Source organism: Cordyceps javanica, chromosome 2 (genome assembly GCF_051103115.1).
Source record: "Cordyceps javanica chromosome 2, complete sequence".
NCBI classification, from domain to species: domain Eukaryota; kingdom Fungi; phylum Ascomycota; class Sordariomycetes; order Hypocreales; family Cordycipitaceae; genus Cordyceps; species Cordyceps javanica.
The window spans coordinates 4744749-4763963 of record NC_139296.1 but is presented as its reverse complement, the minus strand read 5'-3'; the positions used below and the strand labels follow the sequence as shown (position 1 = coordinate 4763963).

General features: G+C 53.9%; 4 protein-coding genes across 4 annotated transcripts; 3 read left to right on the top strand and 1 right to left on the bottom strand.

The window, feature by feature from the left end:
• Positions 1-2799: 2799 nt before the first annotated feature.
• On the top strand, positions 2800-4118 carry V2A60_003913 (choline-phosphate cytidylyltransferase; the record flags this gene model as incomplete). Its single annotated transcript, XM_083255238.1, has 3 exons — positions 2800-2992; positions 3076-3217; positions 3275-4118. 3 exons carry the CDS (start codon positions 2800-2802, stop codon positions 4116-4118), a joined length of 1179 nt encoding a protein of 392 aa, XP_083111364.1.
• An 8930-nt stretch (positions 4119-13048) lies between these two features.
• On the top strand, positions 13049-16062 carry V2A60_003912 (uncharacterized protein; the record flags this gene model as incomplete). Its single annotated transcript, XM_083255237.1, has 3 exons — positions 13049-14773; positions 14825-14956; positions 15007-16062. 3 exons carry the CDS (start codon positions 13049-13051, stop codon positions 16060-16062), a joined length of 2913 nt encoding a protein of 970 aa, XP_083111363.1.
• A 637-nt stretch (positions 16063-16699) lies between these two features.
• On the top strand, positions 16700-17374 carry V2A60_003911 (uncharacterized protein; the record flags this gene model as incomplete). The annotated part of the gene is made up of 1 exon (XM_083255236.1): positions 16700-17374. The coding sequence occupies one exon, from the start codon at positions 16700-16702 to the stop codon at positions 17372-17374; it is 675 nt and encodes a 224-aa protein (XP_083111362.1).
• A 347-nt stretch (positions 17375-17721) lies between these two features.
• Positions 17722-19013, bottom strand: V2A60_003910 (uncharacterized protein; the record flags this gene model as incomplete). Its single annotated transcript, XM_083255235.1, has 2 exons — positions 17722-17830; positions 17914-19013. 2 exons carry the CDS (start codon positions 19011-19013, stop codon positions 17722-17724), a joined length of 1209 nt encoding a protein of 402 aa, XP_083111361.1.
• Between the last annotated feature and the right edge of the window lie 202 nt (positions 19014-19215).

The window sequence follows — 19215 nt, the reverse complement described above, 5'->3', positions numbered from 1 at the left end:
TGCAACCGGGTACTCAGTACTTAGACACTGCCACGAGGTAAAACAGTAAGTACCTAGCTTGGGGCTATGAACTGATGCGGCCTTTTTTTTTGTTGCTTAAAAAGTGATACAGGGCTGAGGCTGCACTATAGAAAACACAGTGGCCCCACGCCGACGAAATAGGGACCTAGGCACTGGCCTAAGTACTTACTGGTACTGTTATGGAGTACTGAGTACTGGTAAGTACCGGTAGATTTTACTTAGGTCCCTTACTAAGCATCATTTGCCCTCAGTCAGACTCACCAGTGTGTTTGGGCAGGCGGCGCGTCCAGCACGCGTCTGTTCCATGCATGCATATATTGATTAAAACCACAGCCTCCCCCTTTTACTCCTAATTGAGCAGCAACACACTTATAACACGCTAGTCTTGAAGTGATTAGCCGTTTGTAATTTGTACATTGATTCTGTGGCTGCATTTAATTAAGCCACTGCAAATTTGACCCCTTCCTTGTCCCGCTGTACCATGAGCCAGCGTTTTCTCTTGAGTAGGAATAGGCAAATCAGCACGCGACCGCCCACGGCTTAGGACGATGACTGCCCCAGCTTGATTCATCTTCATCTTGTCTAACAAGTCCATGCACGACAGCGACTAGGCTCAATCAGGTTGCAGGCGAGCAATCAGCGCATCTCTAGCAGGTCCAGACCATTAAACCCAGTACCAGTACTGGTAGTACTGAGTATGTGGCGTATCCAGGTACCTCGGGGAAATGAACTGATCCGGGGGACCTGGATCTAGCTGACGTCCGGGATGGCTGGCTACTTATTCTCAGCCTCGGTGCGAGGCATGATCTGACAAGGAGCGCATCACACAACTAGTAAAGTCTGTACTTATTGGAGTTTTTCAGCATTCAGGTCCGTAAGTAAGTAGAGAGCCGACCCCTACCCAGGAAGGATAGGAGCGCATGGGTCAGGTTCGATATATTTCGGAGGTCCATCACAGCCAAGCTCAAGGATGCCTGGGGAACACTTGTCGAGGTCCCCGATAGCCCGCGCCAGATACTAAAGAAACGGCGCTGTAACCTAAGTATTACTCAGGCCCTTTTTCTCAGTGGCAGTTGAGAGGCTAACAGTGTCGCACTTACTTGAAGCTGTGGCTGGAAGCCTTGTGATGAGACAGCCCTGTGCTACGGGAAATCACCGACTCAAATTATCGCGTCTTGCATACTTAGACTTTGACCTTTAGCTTCTGTCAGCATCAATTGCCGACTCCCCTAGACGTTGTCACCAACCGTAGTTCCAGAAGATTCAGGCATCTACTTGCATATAAAACATTGCCTATTCCAGCACGCAAGTTGAGCATAACTACCGACTAATCTGCAGATGACTGCAATTTACAAATTCAGATCCGAGGACACGGACACGGGGGGAACGGTAAGCCTTCAACATCCTTTTCAAACCCGGTCCCGCCACCCGCGCCTACGTCTTGTGTCCGAGGGCACCGATAGGGTGATGCACCGCCCTGTCACATTCCTAAACACAGATTGTGTACCCGAAAATGGGCTGATCAAGACGATCAGCACCCCTGACTTTGAAAAAAAGACGGTAGCGGTGCTGCTCGCGTGCTTAATCTTCAAGGCGTTTCATTAGAGCGAACCGGGAACAGGCATTCGGCATGTTAATACGTTAATTAGCCCGGGGGGGACCCGACCCTGGTTGCCTGGACTGTTGTGGGTGTGATGTGCAAGACAGCAACTCTACTTAGTACTGAGTAGCTTGCTTGCTTGCCTTTCCCATTGTCAACGACTGACTTCTTAATGGCACTCCATATGTGGCGAACATCCACTAGCAATAAGAAGACTCGCGCTAAAGATGCGGAAGATGGGCGCGGATTGGCAGAATCAATGCAAACCTCGAGGGCTGCCAGTAGCCATGGTCACGACTTGTTGCACCTTATTGTGCCATGGAAACCCGAGACATAAGCTGTATGTTTCAAGCGAGCGAATATACCGAGTATCAACCATGCGCTCAGCTATTTCACGCTTGGTTCTTCGAATTAGTCGATGGCAGACCAGATGCGAAAAGCCTGAAGGCTTCCTCCAAGGTCATTAGCGGCAAGAAAATCAAGTTTATGGCTACGGTGGGGGGCCGCACTGGGAACCTGAGGACACGTCGTTGTTCCATATGCCTGTTCCAGCGTACGATTTTATACTTATTCAATGCTGCCCACGGATGATTGGCCCTTTCCTCGGCCAAATACTCATTAAAAATGCCCTTTTGCAGTTCTGCAGCGTCCGCGTTCGTCAGAGTAGGCTCCACCCGCGAGACAATGATAAGTAGTTGGAGTACTTACTTAGTAGCTCGCCGTCGCTGGATACTTGTCCCTCCACTGAAACCTGCCGTGCATAAAGGTACCCGATGTCTGTAGCGCGCGCCGTCACGGGCTCCCTAAGTACTTAAAATGACGCGCCCCCTTTCACCTCGAATAGCGCCACTTTTTTTTCTGGCTCGCGGCCCTGCTAGTTTCCACATGCTCAGCACCGTTGTCCACCTACCTGCACCTTGCTAGATTGGTCTTGTTCCCTCTCCTGATTATCGGTTTCTTAACACCTTGGTTCGACCCGGTCACGCGACACTCCTGCATCCTCCCGCTCTTTTCATCTTTTCCTATCTTGTTGTGCGGCCTTACAAGTGTTGATTCGCTCTTCCCGGATCTAAGTCGCCGCGCATCTGCAATCCAATTCTGTCCTCGTAGCCGAGAACCCGCCCTCAGCAAACCATTTATTTTTGTCACTTCGACACATCACACGACCGCCTGTCACAATGGCTTCTTCTTCATCCGCGGCTAGCAAGCGCAAGAGGGCTGGTCTGGCCTCTCCCGAGAGCACGGTCCAGGCTGTTGCTGCCGAAGAAACCCCCAAGACTCAGAACGGTGGCCCTCACCCTAAGCGGCAGCGGGCCAATTCCGGACGAGCTTTCGACTCCCCCCCGACCGACGAGGAGAATGCCGACTCTGGTAGGTTCACTTGGATAGCGTAATCGATTGATCAATGATCGGTGCGATATGAGAATGCGTGGCTGACTGGTGTTATATCATAGATGACGAAGAGGTTGTAGTGATGGCCCCTCCCCCCATCGGCGAAATCGTTCACCCAGCCGGTGGTTACCGAACCAATTCGCCACCTGTTGGCCGAGCTGTGCGTGTCTACGCGGATGGCGTTTTTGATCTCTTCCACCTTGGGTACGATCAATATTCTTTTCTCCAAGCTCAAATTGCAGCCTACTAATGCGCCCACAGTCACATGCGCCAGCTCGAACAGGCCAAGAATGCCTTCCCCAACACGACCCTCGTCGTCGGCGTCACTGGCGACGTCGAGACGCATAATCGCAAGGGCCTCACCGTCATGTCTGCCAAGGAGCGCGCCGAGTCCCTGCGCCACTGCAAATGGGTTGACGAGGTAATTGAGGACTGCCCGTGGATCGTCACGCGCGAATTTCTCGAGGAGCACCGCCTCGATTACGTGGCCCACGATGACTTGCCCTACGGCGCCGACGAGGGTGACGACATCTACCAGCCCATAAAGGAGGCTGGCAAGTTCCTCGTCACCCAGCGCACCGAAGGCGTCAGCACCACCGGCCTCATTACCCGAATCGTTCGCGACTACGAGAAGTACATCAGCCGCCAGTTCAAGCGCGGTACCTCGCGTCAAGAGCTTAACGTCAGTTGGCTCAAGAAGAACGAGCTTGATATCAAACGCCATGTCCAGGAGCTCCGCGATAATATTACCAATAACTGGACCAGCACCGGCCAGGAGCTTAGCCGCGAGCTGCGCCAGTTCTGGCCTACCAGCCGCCCTCAGAGTCCTGCTCGCTTCACACAGAGCTCCAGCGATCTGGCCCGATCCCCAACGACCCCTGGCGGTTCCAACTCCAAGGAGTTTGTCACTGGATACGCACTCGGCCTCGTCGGCGGTGTCCGTTCGTGGATGACCAAGAACCGCCGTACCGTGCGTGATGCCAGACCACCCAGCGATGACGACTCGGAGGAGAGCGATGAGCAAGCTGCTGACCGCAGCCGCAAGGCTTCTCAGAGCCACATTGTCTCCCCTACACCAACTAAGGTTGCTGCCTCCAAGGCGTAGACCATTAAGCTCCAGAAAAGGCTGATGCCGGTATAAGCTCACCCTTGTGAGATGAGGACCATGAATTTTCTTGTCGGACAGCTCCCTCAGCTCTTTGCTACTGCTATCATGTTCGATCTTTTGCCTTTTTCCCGGGTGTCCATGATGATTGCATTCCTTTCTTGTGCTGGCGCGAAACTCAGTGTGAGAAACTCTTTGCATCGCATCGCCTGCCTACCCGGTAGCTAGTTAAGCTACCACATGCGCGTCCAGTTTGATGGCACGCTTTTTGCGACCTCGCTTTCCACAAATGCGACTGTCGTCGAGGTGGATTTGCTCCGCCTTCCTCTTTATTTCTTTTCCTTTTTTGAACGCTCCAGGAATGGGATGAGGCACGTTCGCTATTTCTATTCTGTTTTAATTCATATGGGGGAAAAGGTCATCGGAAAAGACGCTCTTTTACACTGAAGAGATTCTCATTGGTTGTTCTACGGAGTTTTGAGGCGCCAACGTTTCTCGATAATTTTCCTTGTCAATTTCTTTTTGTTCTGGAGTGTCTTTACAGGGGAAATCCAACTGCAGGAGTCCCTTCCACTCTCTTTTTGTTGATGTTGATTTACTCTTTTCGCCCGAGTCTGGACCAATACTTTTCTTTTACTCTTGTACGTCGTTCCATAGATGAAACACAACGTTCAGGATACATATATACATCTATACACCAGCGTGCTGTTACTGTCTTGCTTCCCTCGGTGAGGTCGCTGATGGGTTGACAACCAGCCTGGCCCTGGTTCCTCACGCAGCTGTATCCCACTATTCCACCCTGCAACAACTTCGCCGTGAATTTGCCGGCGACGATCCCGTCCATCTACGACCCGTATCTCGGGAAACGGGGATGAGGGGCTGCTGCGGTTTCCCAGTGCTGGGAGGAGGACCTCTGTGCGAATAGAATATACAGCACGCAGTCGCCGTTTCAGCCAAGTTAGGCCTACGAGATTCTCGTTCTAACTGAGCCTCAACCGCACTTGGCCCCCGCCCCCCCCCTTTCGGCGGTTGCTGCCGCAGCGTTCTCTCTCTTTCCCATTCTAGTCTCTCAGCCTCGTGGCAAAGCTCTTTCTGGAGAGAGAAGGCAGGCGGAAATGGCGCAGGTCTTGATAGAAACTGACTCGCAAGATCAGCCCGTCGGAAGGGGGCAAGGTCTGGGTATGTGGTGTAAGTTCTTGGCTGGCCCTGCCAAGTACGCCGCCGCGGACGAACCCACAACGGGGCCGAGTTCGTCTCTTGCAACAATGACATTCTCTGATGCCATTTTCTAGCCCGAGTTTTCTTTCTGAAAGAATCTGTCTAATTAAGAAGACTAATTGTGACAGGGAAACCGGCTACTAATGAGACCCCTCCATTGCCGACAATGCGGTCCTCATCGTCGGCAAATGTCCTTGTGTCCCACCATCTGCCAGCGCTGGCTCACCGTTCCCAGCCCTCAATCGCGGGAGGGGGGGCGAAAAATACAATAATGATATAGTAATTAATATAAATTGGCCATCGCTTCTTGCTAATACCTAGCCGAGCACAGACGCAAACTGCCCTCATGACGTTTGGTGACCCTCTCCCCCCCTGTTCAGATGGCTTGCTCTAAAAACAAAGCTAAAAGACGGTCCTTGGTCTTTCAGCCGCATCAGCCAAGTTCCAGCTGGGCTTGCGTGTCTGTGTGTCTGTGTGTCGCGAAAATACCACCTGCCTTGCGTGGAATGAACGAGCCTTTTCCGCTGGTGTCGGGGTGTTTTTGAGGTGCGAGAAGGTAAAAGTTTAGAAAAAACAAAGACTTTGAACCGATCAGCGAAGAAATCATCCGCTGTACAAGGCTAGTCGCGCTCCGCTCGAGGGTTCAGCCTTGCCTGCAGTACCACTCATGTGACTGTACATCATCCACATCCCCGCGTTACGCTCGCTTCTGTTTCATCTCAGTGGTTTGCATTGTCCTCTCAAAAGAGCATCAATTTTCAAATCTGGCAAACAATCAAGCACATTGAAAGCATAGAGAAGGCTCGGGTAGATGATGTGACACGAGATGGCTGGAGAACATCGAGGCTGGCCATCCATCACAGGTAATGGAGGGGCGTGAAGTGTGTGTGGTCGGCTTCAGCTATGAATAAGCGCCTTTCCACACACACACACACATACCCTAACGATTGAGTGATAAAAACAAGCAATAGAATGCGACAAATATCATCCTCTCCACTCGCGACTTTTTTACTCTAGCTTCTTTTCGTGACAGCCGTGTACCGTGTACTAGTTTGTGGATGAACGTCGCGGACCTGTCCTCATCCGAGTGGGCGTCTCTGGGCCTCATTTCTTGCGGCTGTTCGGATTCGGAGACTTTCTGTATTTGGGTTTTCAGCCACCACTCTGGAGACCGAGACGGAGAGTACATGAGAGCGCAAGACGAAGATTTACGGAGCTGATTGCACCTCACTCCTGTAATCCTTACGGACGACAGCCGGTGGTATTGTGGGATATTTCTGTAAAGCGGGGGCAACAGCAACTATTTCGACGGGCACGGGCGTCATATATTAGTTCACTGTTCATCGAACGGTATAAGATGCAGAGCACAACTTGTGTAGCGCCCGTTGGTCATCCCTTGGGGGCTCCTAGGCTTTCTCACATCGCTAGATTGGAGGGTTACATCCCGTTGCTTAGCTAAATTCCAAAACTGGCGGGAGAATAGAAAGCAGCATGCCATTTAACAAGCACGACTATTTCGTGAGCCGCTGCGTGGGAGAGCAAAAGCGGCGTTCAATGGGTAGCAGAGCCTGATATGGAACGCCAAGGCAACAGAACTTGGTATTGGATACGCCTTGGTGGCTGATACGCCCGGCAACGAACCGAAAAGGGCTGTAATGGGCGCTGTTGTCACATCCATACATAGGAGGCAGGTCACGAATTGACGGCCCATACTACCGAAGTACATCAATCTGTGCGGCGTGATTGCATCCTGCACGATGTGGGATGCCATTAACCATCCTTTCAAGCCATGCACCCCGCTGACGGAAAACATTGCCAGGCGGCTCCGGCTCCGGCCAAGCTCTAATAAGCGACACCGAGCTGCAACTGAAATCCACGGGCGTTTACTGAGGCAGGCCTGCGAGTTGGGGACCGCAGTAGGCCATGCAGCTACATAGTGACGACCAGCATTGGCACGCGGGTCTTCATCTCCACAAACATGATGTGTGTAGCGTCGTTGGGTCGATACCCGCCGAGTCCGACATACGCGCCCGTCTCCCCAAGCAGGCATGAGCAGGTATGGGCGGGGCGGAGGGCCTTTGGCTGGATCAAAGGACCGGGAACAAACTGTCGGGGACACTTCTATTCGTGAGCAGCCTGTTGACGAGTGCTGGTAGAGAATGGCGATCGCAACAGAGGCCCTTCGATGGACTGAGCCGTTATAATAGTGCCTCCCGTAGCAGGTGGCAGACCAGGAAGGCTGCCCGCCAAGACAAGAGCGAGAAGGGACAGCATGAAATGTTACTCATGCAGCCGAGTTAGGGTCAACCGCATGGTCCAGGCTTTTTGACCATGTCAAGCATGTCATCGCGCCGTTGCCTGAGTGGCTCGCGAAGACGGTGTCGGCGGCAGCCTGTGTTGGTATGGATTTTTGGCCGGCTGCAGCTTGACAATAATTCACAAATATTGATTGTCCCAAGTCAAGAGGCTGCAGTAAGCTAACCGTGTGTGACAAATGACGAGCTGCAAGCCGGTTGGCGGCCAACTGGAGCTAGGCAGATACGGCGTGGGGCGAGTTGTACTGAGTAAGTACGGAGTACGTAGGTACTGCTAGTAAGGGCGATGTCATTACTTACCTGTTGGGCCTCTCTGGACACGGAGTGCCAGCAAAGTCTCGTGCGAGCCTTTGTAAGTTTGGCCCTAGCTGCTCCAGGCCGGATGCATGGGCTGAAGCGGGCGCTCACAAAGGGGGGAGGTGGTTCCATACAAAGCAGTCACCATAAGTACGCCGTTGCCGATTCGATTTGCGTTTGTCCACTCTTGCTGTGGCGTCGGCGCATCTTTTTTATTACAGCTCAGAAATGTCGTTTATACGGGCGGAGACGTTGCTGCAGTGTGGTTTGCTTGGTGTGCGGATCCCGACAGTCCGGTGCTGGGGCTCGAGCCAACGAGGAAGACTCGACGTATCAGCATGTTTGGCTTATGAATCCTTTCACGGACGAGTATGGGCGCCGTCTGGCGGACAAGGACTAACATGCAAGAGCGAGGCAATCGCTTTTGCGAATACAGGCGGACACTTTCCCCAAAGCAGCCCAGCCGGCGAGATAGTGGCTGGCGGAAAATAAGAGGGCTCTCCTCATGTCCGAGAACTCCATGGCTGCATCTTTGCATTGGAGACGCATGCTGCTTGGTGCGCTGACGACTCCGCAACGAGAAACTGACGTATTCCTGTGCAGCCAGCAAAACTGAAGACCCGGTATGCTGCAGCGAGCAGTGGTCAAATGAGCTCCATGATCAGGGCGGACCGGACCCTTGGAGCACCAAGCAAGAGTGGCGGTCAGCGCCGTCGCACCCGCACTGTGTGACGGCAAACCCATTTTGGGCAGTTTGGCGAGTCGAAAAGAAAGAGGGACTGGCTTGATACGGAGCGCGCGCTGCGCGGACGTCAGGTATTCTGTGTAGAGGGAGAGGGAGTGACTCGGTTTTGGCAGATGTAGTGGCTCCTCCTGAGGGGAAGGGCGCGCATTGCCGCACCATTGGAGGCTTGTGGCCAAGAGACGGATTTTACGGCCCCCGCACTGACAAAGTGAGCTGTAGAACGAGCTGAAGTGCTGGGGGCAACTTCTAGTATGCGACTCGTCTACGGAACACTTTGCACTCGAACAACGTTGCGCCACAAGGCACGAACAGGGCAGGCGGGAGTCGAGTACTTAGGGCAGCACAGAGGATTGGGGGCGGCGGGCTTATGCGTGCTGGCCGCTGCGGTGCGTGCTTCATCTTGATTCGGCTGCCGATCTCTGACTTGCATTTGTTCCGAGGGCACAAGGGCACAAGGGCAAAGAAACGAGCTGGTCGAGGCTTCAAGATGGCCAAGGGTTGATAGGTTGATAATAAAGAGCGATGCTCTGTTTGCTACCTCTCAGTAAGTCGGTAGATGCTCGGTACGCCATTGTTCCAGGCTAGCAATCGAGCCAACGAGTGCAGCACGCCATTTGAACAAGAAGCTTGTTAACAGTGGCTTGTTAACAGCGATAGGATCCCTGGTCATGACAAGCCCGGTTAATTGTGGTGCGCCATGGAGTTGGCTATAGCTTGGCGGTGTGATGGATGGGGGAAAAGGCCGGCCATGACCGCTTTGACGGCGAGCACCATAAGTAAGAGTAGTGATTTACTGAGTACTACCAGTAAAGAAGTAAGTAGGTTATTGAATAACAGGAGGGAGGTATCAAGTAGATACCTAAGTACTCCGTACGGAGTACGGAGTACTCAGTGCTAAGATACCTGGCAGACCCTGTTTGCCTGTCAGTGTTTGATACGATACAAGGTGTCCCCAGTTGCCAGTCATCCAATGTCCTCCATGCCTCCCAACTCCCCACCGAAAGTGGGTGGGAGAGAGAGACAGCCAGGGCAAACCACGCAGTTTGGCAGTTTGGCAGGCCCTGTACTTGGTGAGACTGTCTCAACGCTAGAAAGGGGGGCGAGGCAATATGTACTCTTGACGTCGTCTGGAGTGGGTTGGGAGCCTCGTAAGCCATGCCTCCACAGCGAGCCGTTGTCGCTAGGTACTCTACTAGTTGAGTAAGGTACTCCGTACTCCGTAGAGTGTCAAGTGTTATTAGTAGCTCTCTCTGTCTGGCTTTGGCCTGTGGGAAATTGAACCCCCCCCTTCACTTGCAACGAGGCTTGAGCTCTGCAGCGCCAAGACCCCACAGGTCTGTCCAGGCCGCCCCCCTCAAGGGAATTAATTGCCCCCTTCCCCAGGGGTTCTTACTTACTGTTCTCCGACGGGAGGGTTGACGCTTCGTCTTTACTCAGTACTTAGGTAAACACTCGTCTTTCTTACCTACCTAGGTAGGTAGGTAGGTAGGTATCTACCGGAGATACATAATGCGTGGGTATGGTTAGTTGCTCCGTCAACTGTCTATAGGTAGGTACCTAGGCATATATAGACGTAGCACTTTCTATCAGTAAGCATCATACCTAGCATGAAATTCAACGGCCAAGTCAGTTTTATTGCAAATCTGCCGTTTGGCCCTAGTCGCTGATCACCTCAGCCCGTTTGCACTCGGTTAATACTGGTAGGTGGCTTTGACGGTCGATGCGACCTCATTACTACTTGTCCCAGTCCGTCAAACCCATCAATGCATCGACACCTGTTCAGCCCCGTTAGCTTACCCAGCTGCCCAGTTCGTTGTGCTGGTTGGTGGGGTATCTTCCACCTTGAGCTCCGCTGACTGGCACTCCTCGTCTGCCGTATGTTTGTTTCTGGTGTAAGTATGTAGACGGAGCAGGCTGATATGTGCTCGTTTATTGGCAGCCTGGCAGAAAGCGGGCGATATCACTACTTTCGGCGACCTGGCCTGGGAAGAATGTTGCCTGCCGCGGGCGGCCTGCCCGGAAATAATGAAGCTCTTCTTGATGCCAAGTGAGTGCTCAAGGAACCTACGTAGGTGTAGGTAGGGTACCAGGTAGGTAACTTCGGGTATGTAGAGGTAGGAGGTACCCAATAAGTTAGTAGCTGCTGGTACTGGCAGCCCCGAATACCTTCATCATGCCATCGTTTGCGTTTACATATGCATCCGCCGCTTCCTTCATTCATCGCCGACTCCTGAGTTCCGACGCCTAACCTAATGTTTCGGCCTACAACGAGACCTACCATTATCACAAGGATCATCAGCGATAATTCCCTAGTTATATGATCCACGTATGTACGCCCATAGATCCTCCCAACCCTGCGTGCTAGGTAGATCCGCAGCATTAGCCACGACACTACTACTACACCAGACCGTGAGCCAGCCAGTACTAAAACAGACCGACATTGGCTACTTACTGAATGATTCTGTAGGCAGACATCGAGCCAGCCCGACACACAGGAGTATTCGCTTTGCCGTAGTTCTTATTGGAGCACCCGGCCGCTCGTTGTCTCATCTCGCATTCTTCGCCGCAGGGGGGGATGCGTTCTACAAGCAAAACCCACACTGTCCCTGTCCGCAAGTTGCCCGCGACCGACCAACAATCTTGTAGTGCGCATCCAACAATAACGCAGGTCGGTTTAGTTACTTCACGGCACCATCCTGACTCGTCCAGGACCCAGCATGGCGCGCCAGATATCCGTCATGCTCACTCCTTCTTGACCTACGGCGAACGCCAATCCCGCCAGCACAAGCAACTACATGCCACCCACCTCCCGCGCCCCCTGTTAGCTCTTGGACGCCAGCACGCCAGCACGCCAGCACGCCAGCACTCTCTCCCCAGCACGCAGCGCTCATCACCTGCGAGCCACACTACTTATCTCTTTTGGGTTGTTGCCGCGACCACCCCCTCCGGTTGCCAGCAAACCACCAGGTTGCCCGGACACAATCCGGCTGGTGACGCTGGCATAGAAGGCTGACCTGAACCAGCTAACCTGGCGCAACCACCGCCACCACCACCATGACAAGCTCGCAGGCGATTGCGGGCTCTGCCCACTACTGGTAGTTAGTGAACCAAGGCCGGCGTGGGCGTGCGCCCAGCGCGCGCGTCAATGTACCCTTTTCGGGCCAACTTATCTCGCTGTTTTAGATGCCTTCAACATGGACGGAGGAGGCATCATCCATCATCACACACCCCTCTGCACGTCGCGCGGCCCGAAATGTCACTAAGCGACAAGCAGGCCATGCCTGTTCTCCCGAACGCTCCCTCCAGCCCTTGTACTCCGTACGTTGATAGCAATGTGATGCCATGCTCCATCCACCACGACCCGTGCTCACGAACTCTCTTTAGTCCTATGACCTTGTTGGTAGGGCTAGTCAACACGTGGTGGGCTCTCTTCAGACGAGGCTTCCAGCTTTCGGTTTGCAAAGTCCACTCCAGCCACACCACACCCTGTCACCCTGACCCTCTGGACGTGTTTCGTGTCCGAGGTGCCTCTCCCCCACTCAGCTTTGCCAAAAGCCATCCCTGTTCACTTGCCCATTCTTTGTAACTAGTACACAGCCATGGTCGTTGGCTGGCCGCCTCGGCCGCTGCGCCGTTGCCTGCCCTTCACCCCGCTGCCCACTACCGCTTGTTGTGGCATGTGGCTATCCGCGCTGACACTTTTCATACGTCAACCCTGGTGGCCCGCCCCAAGCCTTCTGGGGTTTGCCTGGCGTCGCCGATGTATCCTGTACATGCAGCCCAGTGCCTCAGCTCCCGCCAATGTGGTCCTAATCGACGTGGGGCACGACAAGTTCCATACGCCTTCGCTGCGAATTCTAGCTAACACCGTAACTTTTCCTCCTTCTTGTGTATTCGGCTTGGGATAACGTCTAAGTACTTCGTCCGTTACTTGTATATTTTTTTTAACGCGTCGCAATCCTCCTCTGCTGCGACTCCCTTCCCCCAAGTGCTCTACTCTGATGGCATTTGTGTACGACGTCGGTTCTGTTTTGCCACTGCTTCTTCTACTAACACGCGCCTGACCCAACTTGTCTGTGTAACCAACGCTACTTCGGCACGAGCCAACCTTGGAAGCGCCCTGAGTTGCCTACTAAACAGGACCAACCAACGCAAGACCTTTTTTCCCTCCTTTCTTTTCAAAGTAAGGGCGCCAACTTTCTGTTCATTCTATCAAATATACCTAGACAAACCATCTGGTGCGGTGCCTGGCCGTTAGGCCCATATACATATCGTTGTTGGCAGCCGTTTGGGGCCATCTCAGTCGCCGTTGCCGCCGAGGGTTGTTGATATTGCGCTCTGTCGACTCGCTCACCATGGCTAGCCTCAGGAATATCATGAACAGCGTCGATGACGACTCGCAGCCTCGCAGCTCGTCGTCCAGGCCGGTTCCGCACTCCTCTCCTCTCCCCAGTTCGAGCTATCCCGCCTCGTCTGACCTATCTATGCATAACCACACATCACCATCTGACTACTCTCGAGGTGCTTCCCCGCACAGCACCTACTCGCACACCTCCGAGTCTTCTGCATCTCGCCATCTCCAGCAGCACCTCTCCCCGCCTCAGGGTCGCCGGCAAAGTGGGAGCAACGAACCCATCGGCTATTCGTATTCCCACGGTCAGCTGTACGGGGCTGGCCACGACATGCGCCCAATGATGCCAGGAAGCACCATAGGTGAGCCTGGCGTCAAGCTAACCCCCATTACTGGAAGGGTCAGTCGAGCCAAAAAGGGCATACCCGTGCATATTTGTGAAATGTGCCGTCCGCCAAAAACCTTTACCCGCGCCGAGCACTTGCGACGACATCAACTCAGCCACCAACCGCCCGACTTGGCTTGCAGTGTCGCCGGCTGTAACAAGGTCTTCCACCGGAAGGACTTACTCGAGAGGCACCAACAGCGGCATGAGCAGGATGAACGGCTAGCATCGGAAGATCCTCGACTTCACGGCACTTCCCCCCGACGGCGAGACCAGAGCTTTAGCAGTTCCTCGCCGCCCAGAACAATGCAAATGGGGTCCTACGGCGCGCCAGATTCGTCCCATAGTCCCATGTCGAGCACCCCCAGACATGAAGCATCGGGAAGCAGCCCCTGGAGCTCTGCTTCTGCTAGTCGGCCCTTCGGCCACACACTGCCACCACCCCGAATAGCTGCCAGCCCCCAGCAATACTATGCACAGAGTCCTCAAAGCCGATATTCCGCTGGCTCAACTCCTCGATCGCAAGGAGCTTCCTCCCCGAATAATGCCATTCGCAATGTAGTCAACGACCAAGATAGTGTTGGCCTCAAGACACCGGAAGCAGGGCACGATTTCTACATGTCGGATGGCGATCAGTCTAACAGTACAGGCATGCCATCGTCTGCAACAGGAAGTTCTTATTCTTCGCCATCTGATAGCTCTAACGACCGCTACAAACGCGCACGATCTTCCAGCAACGACTGGAGTTCTACCGCGGCGCAATGTACTACTACCTCCTCCATTGGGAGAGTGGCCGCTGCTGGCTACGGGCTGGATTTTACGACGGCTTCTACAGGATTTTCGAGGCTAAAACAGAGCATAAGTTCCATCCTTCCTATTTCTGGCTCCGTGGATGAGTCCATGAGGACTGGTAGGCCTCTTTTCGCAAACGCAGCCATGCGAACCTTGCCCATGCCATTTGGTGCGGGCAGATCTACCGACCTTCTCATGGCTGCACCACCAACGGCTTTCCAGGATCGCATCATTTCGCCGCAAATTTCCGTTTCCCCTCCTGGAATGGCACTCGTTGATCACTTTTCAACACAAAGTATGCCGATTTTAGCACTGAGCCAGAGCGTTCGTGACGCCGTGCCAGTCTACCTCGAAGTCTACTGGAACAAGGTCCATCCGATGTATCCGATTATTCATCGATCAACATTCGAAAAGTCACTCGATAGTACTTCTGATGTGATGGATATTCTGCAGTGTGTGATGGCCGCGGTTGCGACCCAGTTCCTTGGGCACGAAGATCACAGAATCAATGGGAGCCAGCTTCACTTCCATGCGGCCTGCAAATTGAAGGTGGTGAGTAACAAGATTAAGTAAAGCATGATGACAAATACTAAGATGCGTCAGGCCACTGGAGCCGATCTCTGGCCTATTGAAACAATGCAAGCTGTACTACTTTCAGAGTATTATATGCGCTTTCGTGGACGCGACAAGGACGCATTCCAAACATCTGACCTTTTCAAGCTTCTATATGGAAAGGTACGGCGGAAACAAACATCTTGTCTATGACTCTGCTAACATTCGAGCAGGCTAATCAGCAGGTCAGTTTGCTCTCAGAAACTACAGTCTTTGGTCGACCGGATAAATGGGAAGCATGGGTTGAGGACGAAGCGCATCGACGTCTACTTGCTTCTTGCTTCTTGCTCGATATTCACTGCATGCGTTACTTTGAACGTGCCCCCGTGGCAGTTCCGGGGCTGGACTATTCCTCACCCAGCACTTTAGCTATTCCACTCAGTGCCAATACCACGGAGCTTTGGGAAGCCTCCACTCTAGATTCATGGTCCAAGCTTGAACCGCAGTGTCCCCGACTCACTGTTGGAGTAGCAATTTCTCAAGGATACAAGCCGCTGGATATGCAAGAGTCCTCGCCGTTCGACGCATCAGTTCTTTTGGCAGCATACTCTCTACAGTTTCCATCGCGACAAAATCCAACTCGCCTCGACTTGATTCAAGACCTCTCTGGAGTCGACATGAGTCAGATCAACGTGTTGAACTTGTTTACACACTCGGCTGTCGCTAACACCTACCTCGCTCTTCATTTCACCCCTTTACATGTTGCCCTTTCTGTATCGGGCGACAGCTGGGTGTTCAATAAAAAGGTTCTTCGCCTGGCGGCATTTACACAGCATCAGAGTCAGCTCTCCCGGTGGCGCGACTCTGGAAGCTCGGCAGCAGCCGCTGCATTTGCTGCTAGAGCTCTTGTTGCGTTCCTGGGACTCGGGTCCGATGACAGGGGAATCCCAACTGCACCGGGTTCCTCGTGCAGCGACATATCTGATTTTTGGGGCATTTACGTATGCGCTCTTATTTGTTGGGCTTTCGGCCATGTTGGCCGGGATGGGAGCGGTGCGTGGAACGACGGGAGCTCCCGGCCCGCCGCTCTGCAGTGGCTGCAAAGCGCCGCCAAACTGCAACCGGCGCAAGTTCAGCGTCTTGCTGGTAGACGCAACGCACAAGCGGTAGTGGGACTGGCGCGTGAGGCTTTGGAGCGCGAGCACTTTGGTGGTCGCAGCATTCTCATCGCGGATGCAGTTGGTGTCTTGAGGAAGCTGGAAGACGGTGATGGGTGCAAACGATTTTGAAGACAAAAAGGGGTGCGCGATGATCTACAATGGGAGGCTCTTCGATTTTTCGCAACACTGATGTATTTGTTCATGTTCTTTTGATTTTCTGGATTTGCAATCCACCATCTGGCGACGCATCACAAAATTTTCCACAGCATGCACTTTTCTGGTGGAATTCACAGCACAACGTTGATAGACAGCCATGGAAAGCATACAGCTTCATGTTTCTGGGCTACGAGATCTGAGACACGACTAGTATGATTTAATGATGACTTAACTCTGTATGCAGAACCAGGGAACCCGTTGGAAGACCCATAATCAGAGAGGGATGGTGCTGGTAGCGTTGTGATTGCCCGTTTGCTGCTTCGGTAGCCGACTTGACCAATAGCCGAGGGGATTGTCGTGGGAAGGTACTTCGTGTCTACTGTTGTAACAACTGGCAACTCCGCGTGGTCTGTCAGGAAGGAACTGAGGGCAATGAGAATTTAAACAGCTCGCCCCTGTCCCGACTTTTTCCTGTCTTCTTCCATTGTACAACATCCATTCTCGTGCTTCATTATCCACATTGTTTTGCCATCGTCTTAGCTTCTTCACAGCTTTATATCTCCATTTTACCGCTTGCACTGCCCCATTATTCAACATCCAAGACTTCGCCATGCAGATCAGCTCGACTCTCATCAGCCTTCTCGGCTCGGGCCTCGTAGCCGCCGCTCTCAACTCGCACAGCATCCCTGCGGACTGCACACCTGCTGCTGTTGCTTACACGACCCCGGCGTATGCCAAACCGAGTGTCATGTCAACCATGAGCTTTGAGCAGTATGGCTCTCCTTCTGCTTCGCATTACGGCTCTACTTCTGCCTCGCAGTACGGCTCTCCTTCCGTTTCGCAGCACGGCTCTACTTCTGCCTCGCATTACGGCTCTACTTCTGCCTCGCAGTACGGCTCTGCTTCTGCCTCGCATTACGGCTCTGCTTCTGCCTCACATTACGGCTCTGCTTCTGCCTCGCAGTACGGCTCTCCTTCTGCTTCTTATGCCACCCCCAACCTCACCCCCATGGAGTACACTCCCAGCTCAACCCATGTCACTATCAAGGTATCCGAGACTTCTGACTGCACCACTTCAAGCCATCCCTACCAGTACACTGGCATAATCCGCACCACGACAACCCACAAGACCACCACTGTTACCTCCAAGGTGACCTCCAAGGTGACCAAGATGACCACTTCTGCGACCCCTACTCATAGCACCGTGCAGAATGTTGCAAACCGCATGGATGCTGGCGGTGTGCTTACCGCAACTGTTATTGCTGGCCTTTTCCTTCTCATGTAACTGCAAGCGATGCAATACCACAAAGACAATAGTTGGGGGGAACAAAGAACATACTTAGAAAGCAAGGTTATGGATGCTGGATGATGGGAAATGGGCAATAGACTATTGTTAGTCAATACCGGGTTAAAATACAGCTGCGTTTCGACTCTGCTATAAAGGATACTCTGGACGGTTGTGATCCGTGACTTTTACTCTATCTTGACACTGTTTACCGGGTACAATTCTCCTCACTTTGCAATTGAAGCATTCGTATCTATTTACATTTGTCTATCGTCATATATATTCATTGAAATGACACTTTCCTGAACCATTACACCCAAAAAATCCAGGCAGCCACTGCCACAAAACTACAAAAGCTCCTTAACATACTGGCAGCATTGGCCACCGCCAAATTCCCTTTTGGCTGCTCTTTTTGCACCGAAGCCGTCTGCGAAGCCGACGCGGTAAAGCAGCTCGCTGTACCGCAGTCATAGCCACTGGGGCAGCACCCTGGACGTGTGCCGGCGTCTGTGCCGCATAGAAACCAGCCCGAGGCGCACTTCGACGCGGCCGTCGAGAGCACGTCCGACGCGGGCACCACGACGGTCCTCCCATCCGAGACGATGGTCGTCGATGCTTGCGGCGGGCATGAGCTTGTCCGGCAATCGCGGTCCGTCTGGCAGCACCCGCCGCCGTGGGTGGCGAGGCACCCGTAAAAGCCTGTCGGGCAACCCTCTTGCGTCCCCGTCGTTGTTTTGCCGCCGCCGCCGCTGCTGCTAGACCCCCCTTTCATCGTCGTCGTCGTCGTAGTATCCGTCGGCCGCCAGGGCGCGCCGCCAGTGACGGTGCTGCCGCTTTCCGTTACGGTCACGGTCGTGGTGGTGGTGGAGGGCGCGCGCGACGCCGTCTGCGTGACGACCTCGGTGACGACGACGGTGGAGGGCGCGCCGTCGACCCAAGTCGTGCGCGTGCTGGTCACGGTGATTGTTGTTGCCGGGCTCGTGGCCACGATGGTCGTCGCTGTCGTCTTCGTCGCCGTCGTGCTATCCGTCGCCGAAGCGCTTGGCACGCAGCCCACCCCCTCGCACACGTAACCCGGGATGCAGCACCCGCCGCCCAGCGCGGCCGGACAGCTCACGGCATCGGATGGGCAGGTGCCGACGCGCCCGCCACACGAGGAGCCCTGCGGACAGCACGCGATACCTCCGACGGCGTCGTCCTCGACGGCCGTGCACACGGTGCCGTCCTGGCAGCACTTGTTGGGCTGCCCGATGGCGTCGCACCCGCTCATGCCGCGCGGGCAAGACGCCGCGCGGCGCTGCGACTGCAACAGCCCAAAGGCCTTGTTGGCAGCGCGCCATCGCAGGACACCGCCGCGGCTGCTGCTGCTCTCGTCGGCGTGGTGGCGCGCAAAGGCCGGCCGGTAGGCTTGGGCTCGCTGCCGCGCCGTGCGAGGGAGAGCATCCTGTGCTTCGAGAAACTGCCTTGCGGCGATGGAGGCGTCTTCAAAGCTAATCGTCGCAAAGGCGAGATGTTCTGGAAAGATCTTCTCACCGGCGTCGGGGGCGACTTTGCGAAGGGCGGTGGGCGAGCGCTCCGCGGCTGAGGATGATGCCTGCAGCGCGAGCGAGATGAAAGACGCGGGTAGGAGAAGCAGCATTGTGTGGAAGCCGTGCCTTGATGACTCTCCTTCTCCTTTTGTCGATTTTTGCGATCCGGGAGACCCGGTTGATGTGGTGTATTGTAGATTTTGTTTGCACTGCGCAACAGAGCTAGCTGTCTGAGCCAAGGAAGAAGCACCACCACATACAGCTCCTAGCCTGCAAATTAAGGGTTAAGGAACCGGTTTTTGTGAGTTCGTG